Source organism: Meles meles, chromosome 18 (genome assembly GCF_922984935.1).
Source record: "Meles meles chromosome 18, mMelMel3.1 paternal haplotype, whole genome shotgun sequence".
Classification (NCBI taxonomy): Eukaryota; Metazoa; Chordata; class Mammalia; order Carnivora; family Mustelidae; genus Meles; species Meles meles.
In genome coordinates, this window is record NC_060083.1 from 28,566,093 (window position 1) to 28,587,046 (window position 20,954).

General features: G+C 38.1%; 1 protein-coding gene across 3 annotated transcripts in view; it reads right to left on the reverse strand.

Moving 5' to 3' along the window:
- USP32 (ubiquitin specific peptidase 32) overlaps nt 1-20,954 on the reverse strand; it is a 221,590-nt gene that overhangs the window by 148,106 nt on the left and 52,530 nt on the right. For all 3 annotated transcript variants that reach the window (XM_045984380.1, XM_045984379.1, XM_045984378.1), the window contains exon 2: nt 3,812-3,939. In XM_045984380.1, coding sequence (XP_045840336.1) covers nt 3,812-3,939 — 128 coding nt within the window. The remainder of the gene's footprint in view (nt 1-3,811; nt 3,940-20,954) is intronic.

Genomic DNA, 20,954 nt, shown 5'->3' on the forward strand with positions numbered 1-20,954 from the left:
TAAAGTCTATTTACTGACCTATCTTTGAGAGATGGCTAAAATAAAACACAAGCTGAATGTTGAAACTGCTCCAAAACTGAGCTTAAATGAGGTTCACTCATCCTTTTGAAACTACGGTATGAGATACTATAAGGACTTCCTTTCCTGAGAAAATACCAGCGATTAATTAAAGATAAAAGTATTTATTAGCTCCTTATCATACGTCACAATTCACACAATTATACTTACTAATCAATATTCACATGCTATTAGTACCCATCCTCACTTAAAATAAGCCTGTGTCAGTAAATAACATGGCAAAAAGGCTAATATCATCACTAACAGCATTTACAGAATTCATGCGTTTTAACGCTATGGCAAAAAAGGCTAATATCATCACTAAAAGCGTTTACAGAATTCATGCGTTTTAGCACAGTGCTAGATTTTACAAACAAAGCGTCAACTACAATGGAACTGAAACTTGAAATTATCATTGTGGACTTTACAATTTAACATTAAGATTGTTCTTATAAAATAATTAGTTTAATTATTCTAGCCAGTGAAGACTCTTAACAGAGAGTCCAAAGGACAGAGCAAGATTCCTGAAGCAGTTTTGGGTGAAATGAAATTTATGAGAGATTCACATAAAGATGATGTTGCATGGAGTTCCATTTCCACCTTCGATGTAAAGTATCTGCAAGAGTGTTACTTCTAACCTAAAAACCAGGAAAAAGCCAAATAAACTATCACATTACAATATTTCTTGAGCCTGTCAGAGGCAATGAAGTAACCTGACATCCCAGGAAAGACAGATTCCTTCAAAACATGAGACGTATGAATTGCCTCTCCAATAGTAGAACCCAGAAAGAAGATGCAGCTGCTACACACATGAGTAAGAAAAAAATCAACCAGAATTTTAACAAGTCTACTTCCCGTTTCTACAGAGTTGGCTATTCTGACCATTTCATAAAACCGGGTTAAAAAATGGGTCTTCTATGTTTGACTTAGCATGTTTGTCCATGCACATATCAAAAAACTTCATTTCTTTTATTAACAAACAATATTCTGTTGTATGTATTTACTACATTTTGCTCAGCCAATAGACATCTGAGTTGTATAACGAAACTTATAAAGCATTTAAAAAAATTAAAAATTAAATGCAAAAAACTTCCTAATTTTGTGAGTCAGAAGACTTAAAATATTGTTAAAATGGTAATACTCCCCAAACCAATCTACAGATTCTATGCATCCCCTATCAAAATCCCAGGTGCCTTTTTTTGCATAAATTGACAAGATGATCCTAAAATTCATATGTGAATACAAAGGACCTAGAATAGACATGACTTGGAAAAGAAGATTAAAGTTGGAAGTTAGAAGAATAACAAGTTTTGGGGGCACCTGGGTGGCTCAGTCAGTAAAGCATCTGAGTTTGGCTCAGGTCACGATCTCAGGGTCTCGTGCTCGCTTCGGCAGCACATATACGATCTCAGGGTCTCAGGGGATGGAGCCCTGTGCTGGGCTCCCTGCTTGTCCCTCTGCTCCCCCCTCACTCATGGTTGAGAGCGTGGCGTGCCCACTCGCTCTCTGTCTAGTAAAAAAATAAAATCTTCAAAAAGAAAATAATAATAAAGAACATGTTTTGACTTCAAATCTTCTACAAAACTAGAGTAATCAAGAAAATGTGATACTGATTCAAGGAGAGACACAGATATCAATGGAAAAGAACTGAGAGCCAGAAATAAAACTTTATGTTTATGGTCAACTGATTTTCAACAATTTTAACAACAGTGACAAGACAATTCAACGGGGAAAGAACAGTCTTTTTAACAAATGGTACAACAGCTGGAGAACTACTTGTAGAAGAATGAAGTTGGACTCCTTATCCCATATGTAAAATTAATACAAAATGGATGAGACCTAAATTTAAGAGCTAAAACTCTTAGAGGAAAAACAGAAGAATAAATCTTTATGACCTTGGGTTATGCAATGATTTATTTATTTTTTTCTTTTTTGGGGAGGGAGGGGCCATGATTTCCTAGATACAATACCTAAAACACAATGATAAAAGGAAAAATAGGTAAACTGGACTTCACCAAAATTTAAAAGTTTTGTGTTACGAAGGGTACCATCCAGAGAGTGAAAAGACAACCTACAAAATGGGAGGGTATATCTGCAAATCATGTATCTTATAAGAGACTTGTATCTAGAATATATAGAGAAATCTTATAATTCAATGTATGCAAGTAAATCTTTCTATATGATCCAGAAAGACAAGTGAGATATTCTGATTTATTTTCCCAGTACCATGAATTATATTCCGTCTGACAGTTTTGACTTTAAGAAAGGAGGTGAAGGGAGACAAAGGCTGAAGGTAGTATATAATTGAATTTGGAATATTTTAATCATTATGGACTCAGAGGACCCTTCCTCATCTGCCAATTTATATTACCTCATAAACTGTTAGTTATATCCTAAAATAAAATAAATTCCAGAATTTTATATACAAGCATTTAAGACAAAAAGATTGAAAGAAACAGGCAAAAGAACTCACACTGAAACAGAAAACCCAATATAGTATTAAGAAAAAAAGTTAACTTTGTCATAAATCCAAAACAATGGCAGAGGTACCTAATTTTACAAAAAAATACATTTAGGAGAATTAATGCAACATATATTCCCACCCAAAAAAAAGACAGAATTTAAAAATGTAAACTCTGTATTATGTAAACCACAGGTTTAAAAGCACACAACCCATGTTAGAAATAGAAACTGTCACTAAGGGGCACCTGGATGGCTCAGTGGGTTAAGCCTCTATCTTAGGCTCAGGTCATGATGTCAGGGTCCTGGGATAGAGCTCTCTGCTCAACAGGGAACCTGCTTCTCTCTCTCTGCCTGTCTCTCTGCCTACTTGTGATCTCTGTCTGTCAAATAAAATCTTTAAAAAAAAAAAAAAAACTGTCACTAATTAAGAATAGTGAATTATGGGGGTACCTGGGTGGCTCAGTTATTAAGTGTTTGCCTTTGTTAAGTGTCTGTCCTGGGATCGAGCCCCGCATCAGGCTTCCTGCTCAGAGGAAGCCTGCTTCTCCCTCTCCCACTCCCCCTGCTTGTATTCCCTCTCTCTCACTGTCTCTCTCTCTCTCTGTCAAATAAATAAATAAAAATCTTAAAAAAAAAAAAAAGAAAGAATGGTGAATTATGGTTCTTTGTAATATACTAAGCTTTAATTCCTATAATTTTCGGTGTTTAACATTTTCAACGTTTTATTCTCATTGCACATTTGAAAAGACAAAATGCATATGTGTATGTAGCTATAAAATAGTTAACTATTTTTAGAAAGGGTGTATTTATATCAACTTAGGACATCTTATCTCTACCTCAAATTTTTAGTAGAAATTAATTAAGTCTTTAGAGGTTCCAATAAGCTAGTGTTTCATTTACAACGTTTAATTTTATAGAATTAATTTAATGAGGCTTTGCTCTATGAAAGGTTTTTTTAACACAAAATTTAAAAAACATACTCCTAACATAAAATATATATGTCAGAGTAATGAAGTTTATATGAATAAGAAGTCAATCATACAAATGGTCCCATGGTTACAATCACTGGCTACTGAAGCTCAGAAGAATAAAAGCAGCAGAAAGGGTCCGTGTTACTCCCACTTGGCCTTGAAAAACAGAGTCATAATGGCATCTAAAATAAGACCTGTTTACCTACTCAGGAAGAAAAATAACTGTAGGGAAGATTACACACGTTAAGACCAGAAAGCTCCTCAAGAACTCAGGCTGGTGGACAACCATCTCAAAGGAAAACCAAGAATACAAAGATTACCTCAGCAACTTTTGGAGGCACTCCATCCCCAAGCACTTCCCTGATGAAGCAGTGCTGGCCCATATAGTATGAGAGTCCACAGGTCCGCTTAAAGGCATCTTTCAGTCGTTTCAGCTCTACATCTGTAACTGCAATTCAGAAATTGAGGAGGGTAAGAAACCAGCAGAGAAAAGAAGTCTCTCAAAAGCTTCATTTTTTTTAAAAGTAAGTGTTGGCAAGGATGTGGAGAAAGGGAACCCCTGTGCATTGCTGGTGGGAATGTAAATTGGTGTAGCTACAATGGAACATTTCAGAAGTTCCTCAAAAAATTAAAAACAGAAATACCATATGATTCAGCAGTCTACTTCTGAGTACTTCCCCTCACACACACACTTCTCAGTGTCCAAAGAAAACAAAAACACTAATTTCAAAAGACAGATGCACCCCTATGTTCACTGCAGCATTATGTATAAGAGCGAAATTTTGAAAGCACCTAAATTTATTTTATTAATAAAAATAAATGGATATGGGGTGCCTGGATGGCTCAGTTAAGTGGCTGACTCTTGATTTCAGCTCATGTCATGATCTCAGGGTCCTGAAACCAAGCCTCGTGTCAGGCTTTGTGCTCAGCATGGAACCTGCTGGAGAGTCTCTCTCTCCCTCAACTCACACTCACGTGCCTTCACTCTCTCTCTCTCTCAAAATGAAGAAATAAAATCTTTTAAAAACATGTGAATGGATAAGGATAAGAGCTGTGTGTTTGTGTGTATGTATGTGTATACATATATATACACATATACACATACATATATATACAATACAGAATATTACTCAGCCATGAAAAAGAACAAAATCTTGCCATTTGCAACAGTTTGGATGGACATAGAGGGTATTTATTCTAAGCAAAATAAGTCTGACAGGGAAAGACAAATACTGTAGGATTTCACTTATATGTGGAATCCAAAAAACAAAACAAACAAAACACAAACAGACTCATAAATACAAAGAACAAACTGGTGGTTGCCAGAGAGACAGATGAGGGGATGGATAAAACAGGTGAAGGGGATAAAGAGGCACAAACTTCCAGCTATAAAATAAGTTAAAATATTGTATGCCAACTATACTTCAACTTTCTTTGGGATAAAAACTGTATTATTTATACTCCTTAAGCACTTATGTATACATATGGAGGACAGTCTCCAAGTTTAGCTTATATTTTGTCATCGTTTACAAAGAAAGTAATCTATGAACTGATTATTCTAACAACCTAATTATTTTCAGACATCCACTATCAAAAAAATTACCAAGTCATTATTTTAGACATTTTGAAGACTTTTTTTTTTCACCAATTCGAACAGTATCTGTCTATAAGGACAAGAAAAATACTTTTTAATATTACGCAGTCAATTCAGGGATTATAATGGAGGCACGGATAGGTACATAAAGGTAGTTACCTTTAGCCAATGCTGGAGAAAAGAGAAGACTCTAGACAGAGAGAATGATTACATAAAAATGTAAAGGCTAACCAAAGCAAAGAGACAACGGTATGCCAGGCAGACACGACAGTTTGTTACAAAGTACAAGGATGAATGGAGTGTATGGAATTGTATGTTACTAGAACAAAAAAAACAAGGCAGGGAGTAGTAAACTATAAACCTAGGGTGGAAGTCATTTGACCAAGTCACAGAAATTTTGCTCTGTCACAATATAGGAAGGGATATAGTCAGACACAATTCAGATACAAATTCCACGCAGCTAGGAAACAGAACACGGTCGGATACAATTCAGACAGTCCATTCTACTAGTAATATAGAGAAGCAAAAGGTAGACTAATAAACAAGAAGAAAAGGAGAAGCTACATCTGGGAAAATGTCTATAAAGAAAAAAGTCAGTAGAACCTGGAGGCTGGCTGAGAAGCAATCTAAGATAATATTTTCATGGTTCTAGTCAGGGAAACTTGAAGGATGGTGTTATCATGTAGAAAGGGAATGTAAGAAAAGATAAGTGAAGAAGAAAAGATGATAAACTCTGGTATGGATATACTGTATATGAAGAATCCTGGGAAAATTCAGTGGGTTTTTACAATTATGAGTGTAAAGCTTAGCTGAGAGGTTTGAGAGTCATCAGCACATAGATGACAATTAAAAACTATAAATAAGAAGCACAATGAGTCCGAGACAAAACTGTAAGAAACCAATGCTTACAGAATCTGCAGAAAAAGAAAAATACTCTAAGAATATTGATAAGGAACAGTTAGAACAGGAAAAACAAGAAAGTATAGTATCCAAAGGACAAGAAAAAGGAACTGGTATACAGTTTCACACAAGGCAGAAAGAACCAACAAGATAAGGACCAAAGAGTCTCTGGCACATATATTATCATTCAATAAATGTTTGTAGTAGGGAAAGAAACATGGGTCTGACAATTTGTAGGGCGATGATAAGAAAATAAGAACTGGGGCGCCTGGGTGGCTCATTGGGTTAAAGCCTCTGCCTTCGGCTCAGGTCATGATCTCAGGGTCCTGGGATCGAGCCCCGCATCAGGCTCTCTGCTCAAGGGGGAGCCTGCTTCTTCCTCCTCTCTCTCTCTCTCTGCCCGTCTCTCTGCCTACTTGTAAACTGTCAAAAAAACAAACAAACAAACAAAAAAAAAACCCTAATACTTGAATAAGTAACTAGAGAAAAATGTAAATACTACATGCTTAATTCATTAAAAATTGGAGTCATACTATTAACATCCTCAATATACTCATTTTTTTTCCTCATAAGAAGGCAAAAGTGAGGGGGGCCTTGGGTGGCTCAGTCAGTTAGGCATTGGACTCTTGATTTCAGCTTGGGTCATGATCTCGGGGTCATGAGATCAGGTCCCGTGTCAGGTGGAGGCTGCTTGAGATTCTCCCCCTTTCCCTCTGCCCCGCCCACGATGTGTACACACTCCCTTAAAAAAAAATAAAAGGGAATGCAAAAGTAAAGAAAACAAAGCTCAATCTCATGAACTATGGTAATGGTAAAGAAATTACTTCAGCTACTGAAATACATATTTCTTCAAGATGGCTGATTGCATTAACAGCTTTACTAACAAATTAGAATGCTCACAGTCTAGTGGAAGAGATAAGAAAAATCAATCACTGGGATATAAAATGATAATCTCATACACTGTTGGTTGCCGATCATTTGAAGAACTATTTAGTAGTACATTTAAAAAATAGCAGACTGGGGCGCCTGGGTGGCTCAGTGGGTTAAAGCCTCTGCCTTCGGCTCAGGTCATGATCCCAGGGTCCTGGGATCAAGCCCCACATCGGGCTCTCTGCTCCTCGGGGAGCCTGCTTCCTCCTCTCTCTGCCTGCCTCTCTGCCTACTTGAGATCTCTGTCTGTCAGGTAAATAAATAAAATATAAAAAAAAAAAATAGCAGACTATTGACTAATGAACTTATTCATTTATAACATGAGAAAATGTATGTAATAAGCTTTTTAAAGCACTTATAAAAAGCAAGTGATATCTATTAACACAAGACAGACTGAATAAGTTACTGTATATACGAGAAATAGAATATTAGACACTAAAATACTGCCACAGATCCGTACTTACTGAAAACAAACAGCACTTTTATTTATTCAAAATAAACAGACTAACAATTGGCTCATATGTAGACAACAAGTACATATATAAAAGTGTTCACTTTTGTACAACTGAAATTTTGAAAACTTTAAAAATGAAAATTTAGGAGGACTGCAATCCCAGCTGGGTCATTCCTTATCCCTGGAACCTTCTGTAAGATGGCAGTTTGAAAAGTACATACCTTACTGGGTGGCTAGGAGAATTCTGTTCACTAATGTAAACTGCTCAAAACAGTGCCTGAGTTATAGAAAGCCATCTAAATGTTATTTATTGTGGCTGTCATTATCATATATGTGTGATGAGAATAGCCTATAACTGCTGTGAGAATAACATGAAATAAAATGAAATTATACCATAATACTTCCAATACTCTTTCTAACAGCTTCACATACTTTTATTTAAACTAAAGTGCCTAATGAATATAAAGCATGTAATAGGTCAGGTCTACTACACGCAGATATTCAATAAATGGTACCTATTTTAAAAATTAAATAACAAAAAAATAAAAATTTAGGCAGATGGAAAATAGACTAGGATCAAGCTTAGTAAAATTTTAAAGTAGGAAAACATAACATTAATGTAGTTATTTTCGCTTTAGAAAGAAAAAACAGGGCGCCTGGGTGGCTCAGTGGTTTAGGCCGCTGCCTTCGGCTCAGGTCATGATCTCAGGGTCCTGGGATCGAGTCCCGCATCGGGCTCTCTGCTCGGCAGGGAGCCTGCTTCCCTCTCAGCCTCTCTGCCTGCTTGTATCTCTCTCTGTCAAATAAATAAATAAAATCTTTAAAAAAAAAGAAAAAAGAAAAAACAACTTCAGGTAAAAAATGGAAAACTAAACACATTTTTTTAAAAATTTATTTATGCAGAAGAGGGAGAGTATAAACAAGGGGAGCAGGACGCAGAGAAAGCCACAGGCTCCCCGCTGAGCAGGGTGACTGACACATGGCTGGATCCCAGAACCCTGGGTTCATGACCTGAGCCGAAGGCAAATGCTTAACTGAGCCAAAGGCAGATGTTTAACCAGCTGAGGCACCCACGCATCCCTGAAAGCATTTTTTAAAAAATCTCTTCTCGGGTGCAGCTGTGTGGTTCACTCAATTAACTGTCTAACTCTTGATTTCAGCTCAGGTCGTGACCTCAGGGTCATGAGAGCAAGCCCCATGTAGGGCTCTATGCTCAGTGAGGAGTCCGCCTGGGATTCTCTCCTTCTCCCTCTGCCCCTCCCCCTGCTCACACTAGTGCTCTCTCTCAAATAAATAAAATCTTTTTTTTTTTAAATCTCTTTTGTCTCTCTAGACTTCACTAGAACTACAGCAAGAATAAAAAAGGATATAAATTCACAAGGGAAAGGTAAGAGAAAAGTGAGACCTAAGAGTCAAATTTTTCTGTGACCATCAAGTGTTTGGAGGAGTGCTGACCCATCTATGCAGACCAAAGACCTGAAACCTAAGCACTAGCAGTTGAGAAATATGAACAAGAAGCAAAATAATTTACCTACTTTACCCTATTCAGAGCACCCTCCCCCCCCCCCCAAAAAAAAGGCTCAGGAACTGATGGTACCAATTACCACCAAAGGCGGGAGTGGGAGGGGTAGGTGGTAATAGTTGGGGATAAAGAGAGACTGACTGGTTGAAAGTCTGTATGAAAAGTGGTTAGACCAGACCCTCAGGTCTAACCCTGAAGCATGACGTAGTCAGGCAGAAGCCACAACTTTCACACAAACCTTTTAGATATAGATATATATTAAAAGACCAGAGATACATTCTCCAAAGAATCTGAGGTAGAAAGGCTCCATACATGGAAACAGCAGGTTTACCTGAGAGCTAAGAATAGTAAGGAATGAAAAAAGGTAAAGATTAAGTGAGCATCTGTATTCCTTGCCCTACTGAGATATATTTTTCACGTAGGCTGAATAAATAGGATTCTTCCCCGAAGAAAAGTAAATGACAGCAGTAAATGATATATGCCTACTGTTACTGACATGGAGTGAGAGGAGACTCTATTCCCTCCTTAGAAATGGCTGGGTTCCCAATTAATTACCCAACAGGAAAATCCACAAGTCAACAAGTGACAAATTCAAACACATTAGTCATCCAATCAATCTGTTTAATGTACACTTTTAAAAATAAATGGGCAGTTTGGCAGTTCTTACAAACTTAAGCATATACTTACTTATCCTATAACCCAGCAATTCTACTCCTTGTTATTTACCCAAGAGAAATGAACATACTGTACAGAAATGTACACAGGAGTTGTATTAATAACAGCCAAAACACTAGAAACAACTCCTTTGTCCATACACAGGTGAATAAATGCATATCCATACAATGGAGTAGTATTCTGCAATAAAAATTAAGAAACTGATTCACGTAACATAAGTCTCAAAAATGATACTGAGCAAAAGAAACTAGGCACAAAAGAAAAGACTGTATAACCACATTATATGAAAATCTTAAAGAGGCAAAACTAACTATGGTGGCAAAGACAGTGATTGACCATTGGTGGAGTAAAGGGTGTGTGGGTAGAAATGTAGGGAACAGACCGAAAAGAGGTAGGAGGGAACTCTTCTGAGGTGATGGAAATGTTTTATACATTTGCCTGGTGTGCTCATTACACAAGAGAATACATTTGTCAAAACTAATTAAACTGAGTACTTAAAATCTGTGCAGTTTATTGTATGTAAATTACATTTCAATAGAATGGACCTTTAAAAAAATGAATAAGCAGTCAAAGAACACCAAATATTGAAGAAAGATACCAACAAGGAATGTACCAAAACAAAGAAGGGTTAGGGGGGATAACAGAAATAATGAAGAAATAAGAAAAAAAAAATACTAAAACCTCCAAATATTCTTAGAGAAGGATAAAAGGAAAATTACATCCAAATAAGCATTATAAAATATAGCAATGAGAAAATAACAATAATCTCTTGGACCCCTTCCCAGTAGCTGTAAGACAATGTTCTTCATCAAAATAAGGGGATAAACAAAAGAAAAGGGATCTGGAAAACACTGACTCCAGCATGAGAGAGGTAAAGGATGGCTGAGTATGATATGACACCCCAGGATGACAACTACACAGTAGGCCTAGAGGATAGGACCAGATTAGAAATGAAGAAGGGTTCCAGAAAAAAAAAAAAGAGAGAGCAGGACGGTACAAGTAATACATCTGACCACAGTGGGATCAGCTTTAAGAGGTATTTCACCTTCAAAAAATAAATCTCGAGGATTAGTTTTACTTTAGATTTCTCTTAACAACCTAAAAAAGAGAAGAGAAACCTTTCAAAGTACAGTCGACCCTTCAACAATACAGGCTTGAACTGCATGGGTTCACTTATACATGGACTTTTTTTTTTCAATAAAGACACTGAAAAATGTTTTAGAGATTTGCAATTTGAAAAAACAGATGAACTGTACAGCCTAGAACTATCAAAGAAAATTGAAAGGTATGTCATGAATGCATGAAATATATGTAGATACTTGTCTATTTTACCATTTACTACCAAAAAATATACAAAATTAGAGAAGTTAGAATTTATCAAAACTTACACACACTTACAGACCGTACTTGGTGCCATTCCAAGAGAAATGCAAACAAATGTAAAAATGCGGTATTAAATCATAACTGCATAAAACTAACTGTAGTACATACTGTATAACTGTTAATAATTTTGTAGCCACCTCCTATTACTATTATAGTGAGCTCAAGTGTCAGAACATCTGCTTAATACCGTGTGGTATTACTCTCTAGTAAATTGTGTAGCACAGTAAAAAGTGATCTCTCGTGGTTCTCATGTATTTTTCATCACGTTTAGTGCAAAACCCTAAGCCTTGAATAACACCAGGGGGCCCATAGGAAGTGCCTCTAGTGAGGCTGGAAGTGCTCCCAAGAAACAGGAAAGTCATACCATTTTAAGAAAAAGCTGAATTGCCTGATATATACCACAGACAGATCTGCAGCTGTGGCTGCCCACTATCTGAAGATAAATGAATCCACTGTAAGGACCATTATTTTAAAAAGGCTGGGGTGGGGGGTAGATTCATGAAGCCTCACCACATCTGTGCCAGCAGGAGTGAAAACCTTATACTTTTTGTGAAATACCTTTTTATCTCGTACTGAAAATGCAGCTTTTATGTGGGTGCAGGTTGTTAATAAGAAAGGCGTACCTGTAGACTCTAACATGATCCAAGAAAAATCAAAGTCACCAGATGACAACTTACGGCAAAAGGAAGATGAAGGATCTAGTCAAGCTGAAGAACTTAATCCCAGCAAAGGATGGTTTGAAAAAAGAGGTCTGCCTTAGAACATGTCAACAAGGGGATGCCTGGGTGGCTCAGTGGGTTAAGCCTCTGCGTAGAGCTCAGGTCATGATCTCAGGGTCCTGGGATCAAACCCTGATCGGGCTCTCTGCTCGGCGGGGAGCCTGCTTTTCTCTCTCTCTCTCTCTCTCTCTCTCTCTATGCCTGCCTCTCTGTCTACTTGTGATCTATTTCTATCAAAGAAATAAATCAAATCTTAAAAAAAATGTCAACAAGAAAAGCAGTTTCTGCTGACCAAGAGGCAGCAGATGAATTCCCAGATGCCATTTAGAAAATCATTGAAGAGAAGGATATCTGCCGAGCAAGTTTTAAATGCAGATGTAAGTGTCCTATCCTGGGGATGCAGGGGCACACAGGGAGGGTGGAATGCCTCAAAGAACGTTTATTGGTAAGGAAGAGAAGCAAGCACCGGGATTTAAGATAGGAAGAGACAAGGTAATTCTATTGTTTTGTACAATGCACTTGGGCTCATGATGCACTTGGGTTCATGGTCAGGACTACCCTTATCTCTAAAGTTGCTAACACCTGATCCTTGAAGGGAAAAGATAAACATCAGTCACTGGGCTGTACAACAAAGTCTCTCCACAACGAGAACCCCTTCCATCAATGCTCTGTCCCTATAGTCAGAAATACCTTGCCAGAAAGGGTCTACTTTTTAAAGTTCTTTTGATTCTCATCCTTATTAAATATTGAACACTGGACCCTGTGGCCAGGACTGCTATTGTTGCTGCTCCTGACGACACTACTGCCACTCATACCACCTATGCCAAATGCTTCTGCACAGTTCCAGCCTCTGTAGCACCAGGTCCTGAGTCAGAGTCTGGCATGTGGTCATCTGAGTGGTGGAGCCATTAGGAGTCATGTCCACCTGAAAGAATATCTGGGAAATTGGGTGTTCCCCTCTAATGGATGGAGGTGGTCTCCACCCCTATCAAGACCCTTTAAAAAAAAAAAAAAATGTCTTTAAGTGTGAAATCCCTTCACACAGGAAGAGGGGTACAAATTCTTGGGGTGGACGCTGTGACTGGGGAATGGAAGAACAGTAACAAATTTCAATTTCTGGAACAGTGATCTCAGACTAGAACTTTATCTGTTACATCGTAGGCACTCAGATCTGCTTAGACAAATGAGTGACTAGTAAATCACACTTTTCAAATGAAAAAATACTTTTGATATTGAACAATGCCCCTGGGTGCCCAGAACCCTATGAGTACAACACCAAAGGTGTAAAAGTGATCTACCTGCCCCCAAACACAATGTCTCTAGTTCAACCTCTGTATCAGGGGGTCAGGTCATAAGGAGTCATAAAGCTCATTACATGTGGTATTCTTTGGAAAGGATTGCCAATGCTATGGAAGAGAACATATTAGAGAGAACCTCATGAATGTCTGGAAAGATTACACCACTGAAGATGCCACCACTGTTATAGAAAAAGCAGCAAAGCCATCAAAGCCTGAAACAATAAAATCCAGCTGGAGAAAACTGTGTCCAAATGTTACAGGTACCTTCACAAGATTTACAAAAGAGCCAATCAAGGAAACCATGAAAGAGATTGTAGATATGAAAAAAAAAAAGTGGGGGATAAAGAGTTTCAAGATAGGGATCTTGGAAAAATTCAAGAACAAATGGACACCACACCAGAAGCACCAGAAGGCAGACTTGACGGAGACAATACAATGGAGATACATGTTTCCAAACCAGTGCCAGATAATGAGAAGTAAGATGTAAAAGCAGTGCTAGAAAACAAACTGACATTAGACAATTTAGCAGAAGGATTTCAATTAGGCAAGACTATTTTAAATTCTTTTATGACCTGGACCCTCCTATGATACGGGCACTAAAACTAAAGCAAATAGTGGAAGAAGGATTGGTACCATATCATGCTGACATCTTTATATGATGCTTTTAAAAAAACGAAAAAGCAAAAAAATCGGGCAGAAATTACCATGTATTTCCATAAAGTTATACCAAGTGTGCTTGCCTCTTCTGCTTCCTCTTCCACTTCTCCACATCCTCTGCCTCTACAACCCCTGAGACAGCAAGACAACCCCTCCTCTTCCTCCTCCTCAACCAACTCAATATGAAGACAATGAGGAAGACCTTTATGATAATCTACTTTTACTTAATGAATAGTAAGTAACTGTAGGTCAAAGTTAAAAAGCTTATCTTGTGGGGCGCCTGGGTGGCTCAGTGGGTTAAAGCCTCTGCCTTCGGCTCGGGTCATGATCTCAGGGTCCTGGGATCGAGCCCCATGTCCAGCTCTCTGCTCCGCAGGGAGCCTGCTTCCTCCTCTCTCTCTGCCTGCCTTTCTGCCTAGTTGTCTTGTGGGGCGCCTGGGTGGCTCAGTGGGTTAAAGCCTCTGCCTTCGGCTCGGGACATGATCTCAGGGTCCTGGGATCGAGCCCCACGTCCGGCTCTCTGCTCCGCAGGGAGCCTGCTTCCTCCTCTCTCTCTGCCTGCCTTTCTGCCTAGTTGTGATTTCTCTCTGTCAAATAAATAAAATATTAAAAAAAAAAAAAGCTTATCTTGTGTATGTATGTTTCTTTGTATGAAAATCTAGTAACTGTATGGCAAGAACTGTGATGTTTTTGTCATCATCATCTAACTATTCATTATGTAGAACACCGTGTACAAAACTCGTATGGAAGTGGATAGCCTATCTTTATGTATGCATGAAGTGAATGATATTTCTTTTAATTTATTAACATATAATGTATTATTTGCCCCAGAGGTATAGGTCTGTGAATCGTCAGGCTTACACACTTCACAGCACTCACCATAGTGAACGGTATTTCATATAAAATCAGTAATGTGTTAGTTTTTACGACTTTTCTTTCTTTTTTTTTTTTTTAATTTGACAGAGAGAGATCACAAGTAGGCAGAGAGGCAGGCAGAGACAGAGGAGGGGAAGCAGGCTCCCTGCTGAGCAGAGAGCCCCATGCGGGGCTCGATCCCAGGACCCTGGGATCACGACCTAAGCCGAAGGCAGAGGCTTTAACCCACTGAGCCACCCAGGCGCCCCTTTATGACTTTTCTTTCAAAGAAGTATGTTATTGATACAGTATGCCTCTCTCATAATTGGAGACACTGCATTATCAGACTATGATCACAGGTATGTTTTTTAATGTGACAATGAGTTATGAAAAGGACTACAATAATGTATGCCATGAAAACTGTATAATGATTCATTCATTAGAATAACTTCATTAGGCTAAGCTACTATGAAGCAAATGGATCAATAACACCAGGTTACCATAAAGCAACCATATTGCTGCTTCTTCATTATCAATGTGTGAATTGTTAAGCCTGTAAATATGAATTTCCTTTTCACATTATCTTTTCATTTTTGATGCCTAGTGTTAGTAATACATATAACATCTACAATGTTTTATATTATATACAATAATATTAACGTAGGTACTCACAGATTCATCTTGTAAACATATGACACAAACTTAAAATATCAATAAAAATAATACAGTGCTGTAAATGTTATTTCCTCTTCCTTGTGATTCTTAATAACGTTTTCTCTAGCTTACCTTAAGAATACAATATATAATACATATAACGTACAAGATATGTGTTAATTTACTATTTATGTAATCAGTAAAGCTTCCAGTCAACAGCAGGCTATTAATTGTTAAGATTTTGTGGAATCAAGAGCACCTGGCTGGCTCAGTGGGTACAGTATGTGATTCTTGAAATCGGGGTTATGAGTTCAAGCCTCACATTGGGCAGAGACTACTTAAATTTTTTTTTTGGTAATCACAAGCTTTATGTGAATTTCTGACTGTCCAGGGGGTCAGTGTCCCTGGGTCAAGGGTCAAGGGTCAACCGTACACCTGTAACATTCTGTCATGAAAGTTAAGAAACCATCCAGAATCTTACTGAAAGATATAGGGACAGAACCATAATCCCTCCTCAAACAGGAAGTGTGAACAGAAGACAACAACAAAGAAACACCGAAGGTAAAGATAGAAGGGCAAAATATTTTTTCTCATATCAAAAATGATTTTCAGGGAAATTTTTTTTTAAAGGATTTTATTTATTTATTTGACAGAGAGAGAGATCACAAGTAGCCAGAGAGGCAGGCAGAGAGAGAGGAGGAAGCAGGCTCCATGCAGAGCAGAGAGGCTGATGCGGGGCTGGATCCCAGGACCCTGAGATCATTACCTGAGCCGAAGGCAGAGGTTTAACCCACTGAGCCACCCAGGTGCCCCTCAGGGAAATTTAACACAAATCTCATCACAAAAAAAGCCTTGGTGACTTCAAGACATCTCAGTTTTTAAAATATTTAATTGCTGAGAATTCGCAATTCACAATTAAATAACAAGATCCGGTAAGAAAAAGAAGTACTTGATAATCACTTTCTGATTGTAGCACTGAAGAAGCAAAAGCAATTACACAGAAAGGGCCAATACTGGACCAGAGATAAAACAAAGACTATGGTATTCACTAGTGAAACAGAATCCTTCCAGAAAGACCACCTTAAAATGCAAAACATAAAAATTTAAATATTACAAGCTATTGAGCCCTTACTTACCATATGCCCAAACCCTGTGCTATGCAATGGAGAACACAAACCTAAAAATAATCAACTCTACCTTCAAGGAATTCACGGCTAAGAGACAGACTCATGAATAAATAATGACAATATAGTAAATATAAAAGACATAGCTGGGCACAGAGGAAGAACACCTAAAAAGGGAGGAAGAGTGCTTGCTCTAAAACTACACTACTAAGTTGTGCTCTAAACACAACTCACAGCAAAACAGACAACTAGCTACATCTAGTGATTACGTCTATATACTTCTTTAAATCTTTTTTTAAGATTTTATTTATTTGACAGAGAGAGCAAGCAAGCACATGAGCGAGCAGCAGGATCAGCACACTAAGGGAGTGGGAGAAGCAGGCTCCCCTCCAAGCAGGCAGCCTGAAGTGGAACTTGATCCCAGGACCCTATGATCACAACTTGAGCTGAAGGCAGATGCTTAACTGATTGAGCCACTCGGGCGCCCCTACTTCTATATCCTTTTTATAAACGTCTCCTTATTGTGAATTCCTCCTACATTTGATAATGTATAGCATGACATTCTAAAAACCTATCTGACCTATAATAATCCTAATACAGCAACATAACCAACAAAAACAACCTAATCAACAGTTATAATCATGTTTTTAAGAGAAAACTGTAGTATTCTATGATAAGATTTACAGGTTATACCAACTGACTGGGACTAACTTGACTGGACTTGAGTTAGTTGTGATGAGAAGGAGAACAGATAACTAACTTCAAGAATTCCCCACATGCTTTCAGGCCATCAACCTCCTCATCTGGATGAGAAAATGAAAAGCTCTCAGGCATAGACAATAGGGCTAGCCACAAATCTGTGCTTCCTGGATACCCTACCATCCCAGATTGTCCCCATCCTTTCTCATCACTTGGTTTCCTGAGCAGGGCAAAAGGAACAGTGTACTTTGGTGAGCTAAGGGGAAGATGCTGAATTCACTCCAGGCAGCAGTCCATGTCCTGCTAAAGGATCACATAATCAGGGCAGTGGGTGCTAACAAGAAACCTATGCTTCTTCAATACCTCCACTATTTCTGAATCACATTTCATCTGATCCTTTACCAAAATTATCAATACAAATTATCTAAATAAATTAAAATACATGTGGGACGCCTGGGTGGCTCAGTTGGTTAAGCGGCTGCCTTCGGCTCAGGTCATGATCCTGGCGTCCTGGGATCGAGTCCCACATCGGGCTCTCTGCTCGGCAGGGAGCCTGCTTCTCCCTCTGCCTCTGCCTGCCACTCTGTCTGCCTGTGTTCACTCTCTCTCTCTGACAAATAAATAAATAAAATCTTTGGGACGCCTGGGTGGCTCAGTTGGTTAAGTGGCTGCCTTCGGCTCAGGTCATGATCCCAGTGTCCTGGGATCCGGCTCCTTGCTCAGCAGGGAGCCTGCTTCTCCCTCTGCCTCTGCCCGTGCTCACTCTCTCTGACAAAAAATAAATAAAATCTTTAAAAAAAAAAAAAAAGAAGAAGAAAATACATGCATAATAGCAACTGAAAAGGCCAGAAACATTAGACATCTCCCCCACACATGACTATTCTCAGATCTGACACCGGAAAGAAAAGTTGTATGAATAAAAGTATTCTGTGGCTCCTCTGCTAAGGAATAAAAGTTCAAGCATAATGGGAATTACTGGAGAAAGTAAAGAGTGATAGAGCAAAGCTCAAAAACTGAAATACATACAGGGAGGAGGAAGGCAATCTAAGTGAGGAAGTGGGCCAGGTGGGGTATATGGAACCCTAGAGACCACACATCCTCCTACAGGGGGTAGGTGCTACTAAGTTCCAGGCATTTGCTACAATGTAGCAATGAGGAAACCAAGAATGGGGGGGGTGAGTGAAAGAGAGAGACAGAGAGAGAAGGAGAGAGAGAGATCTCTACTTTAAAAGCACTGACAACTAATTTTTTAAAAATTTTAAACAGCATGCTGTCTCAGTATATCTGTCCAGCCAGCTGCCAAGTTTAACAAACTCTGGCCAAATGGTTAACAAAATATACATGTGTTTAAATTGAACAAAGTCACCTACTAGGGGTGAGAACATGGGCAAGTTACTTAGTATCATTGCACTTACTCTTCTGTAAAACGGTATGTATGTGGACTTGACAAAGACAGGAAAATAATGGATGCTCAATAAATGACAGTCTGAAAGGAAAGGATTTCTAGCAGTAATGAGGGTGTACCCTATTCATTCTATAAAATTATAAACAAAATTATCCTTTGTAAAATAAATTCTGCTATCAACCTCACATAAAAGAAATCAGGAGTCGCTTAGCATTAATAGATCAAAGGTTCAATCAGGTAAATCTAGCTGTATTCACTGGTTACAAGCTGCGCTAAATGTAATATTTACTTAAAGCATGGGTATGGTCACTTGCTATACTTTATCTACAAAAGCTCCTAATCACAAAAGCTCCTTGAACTAAAGTCACAAAGAATTCAACTTGTACTCATTTTAAAAATAAGACTACTTTCTAACAGATTGAAGAATGGGGCTTCTTTGATATAAATCATACATATGACACAAGACTAGTAGAGAGTTCACTAAATTCAAGACTTCTCTAGAGGGAATTTTTTAAAATCTGTTTATAAAATACAAACAAGAGCAGAATAAACATTTCAGTTTTATCTAGCAGTTTCTGGTTACATAGTAATTCAAGCATATTCTGAGTAGCCTATATGAAACAACATAAAAACTAAACAGATGTGTATTTCACCTAACATTCTGACAACAGTGTGTTGGGTTCTATGGGGGATGATACAAAGATAAGGTATTGTCCTTGGTAGGGTTTTGTTTTGTTTTATTTCCTTGGTTTTAAAAGCTTAAAATCTGTCAATAAATACTTGAGTCCTATTCTGGTCAGTAAAAGAAGAAGAAGGTATACCTTTTTTAAAAATAGGAATTCAAGGGGCACCTGAGCGGCTCAGTCAGTTAAGCCTCTGTTTTTGGCTCAGGTCCAGAACCCAGGGTCCTGGGATTCAGCCCCACATGGGGCTCTCTGCTCAGCCCCAGGGGAAACATACAGTTCCCCCCGCTTGTGTTTCTGCTGATATCACAACCCTGCCCAGATTCAAGGGGAGCAACCACAGATCCCACTTTTCATGGGAGAATTGTCAAAGTCATATTGTAACAGCAAGTGGGATAGGATATTTGTCACAGTCATTTTTCAAAATTATAATCTGCCATATAATGAACACTAAATATTTGTACCAGGTTTTCTTTTTTCCACAGCCACTTGAAGAACACAACATCATATATTCCCCTTTTAAATATTTACAGATCTTTGCAAGACAAGTTATATACATAGGTACTAAAGAAAATAGTACTTGGCAAAAAAGAAGACAACCATACCACTCTCCTTCAGGAATACTCAACTATTATAGTACATTACCTCTAACCAAAAATAGAGCTAAACGGAAGATTTAAACTTCCAAACTAACATCTTAGAAAAGGTACAAAACTGAAAGGAAGATGAGAGAGGAAAAGCATGTGATCTGCTACCCAACTGGGAGAGATCAGAAACCCATCTGCACTACATCTAAGGGCACTACTTCAGAAACTGGAAGCAACTTAGTCTTAGAGGGAAAAAAGGGAGGGAAAGGAGACTGAGAATTATTTCTCCAGTTAAGAACTTCAGCATCTAAGATCTACAAAAGAGAAGGAAGGAAAGGAAGGAAGGAAAGGAAGGAGGAAAGGGAAGGAAAAGCAGTCCATGGCAAAAGGATAAGAAAAAGTAGGCTATCTTCCAGTGACTCCCTGATCTGAGGCTCGCTCTAGGGTCTGACTATCTAGAGCATTTCTTCCTCAGTTTAAAGGAAATTTTTCTCTTTTCCTTTACTCAACATGACTTCTATAATGAAGCATGACTTAGCAAGGCAATGGACATACTGTCCCTGGAAGTGAAAATCAAAGATGAAACAGAGCTTTTAGTTAAAGTTGTAACTATTTTATCATAGATTATTTTCAAAAGGGTAGGGCGAAGCATAATCTGGAAAAAAAAATCCATTTAGGAAAATTCATTTACAAAGCAGAGCTACTAAGACTAATTCTAACTTTGTCTTAAGCAATAAATATCTTCAGATCATTCAACAAGGGAATTCAGAGATTTCCCTAATTATGTTGTAGTTTGTATATCCTAAATATTCATTATCTGCAGTTCCTACAGGCAGTTTTGAACTACACGTGGCCTATAAGCATAACATTCTTTCTTTTTTTAAAATTGGTTTTAACTAATTTTTTCAACAGTCATTTATTACATGCTACTATGTGTCAGTCACTGTAAAGATGAATAAGACATAATTCACACATTCCAATACTTCAAATTTCAGAAGGTAAGATCCGCACACAACCAAATAACCATCATAACCAGATAGGAAATGTTATGGTGGAAGTAGTAAAATGGAGTCCCAAAATAGGGAGTGATTAATTCTGAGATGGTGACTAAGAAAGGCTTCCAAGAGGTGTTGATTCTTGAAATGAAGGGGTTCACCTACAAAAAAAAAAAAAAAAAAAAAAAAAAAGGCCAAAAGGTATTCCATGCGAGGAAAACACATTTAAAAGAATAAAGTAGCACTGATAATCGGGGAACTACAAGTAGTTTGATATAAATGGAGTACAGGGTGCAAGAAGCAGAGGTGTAGGAAATGAAACTAGAATG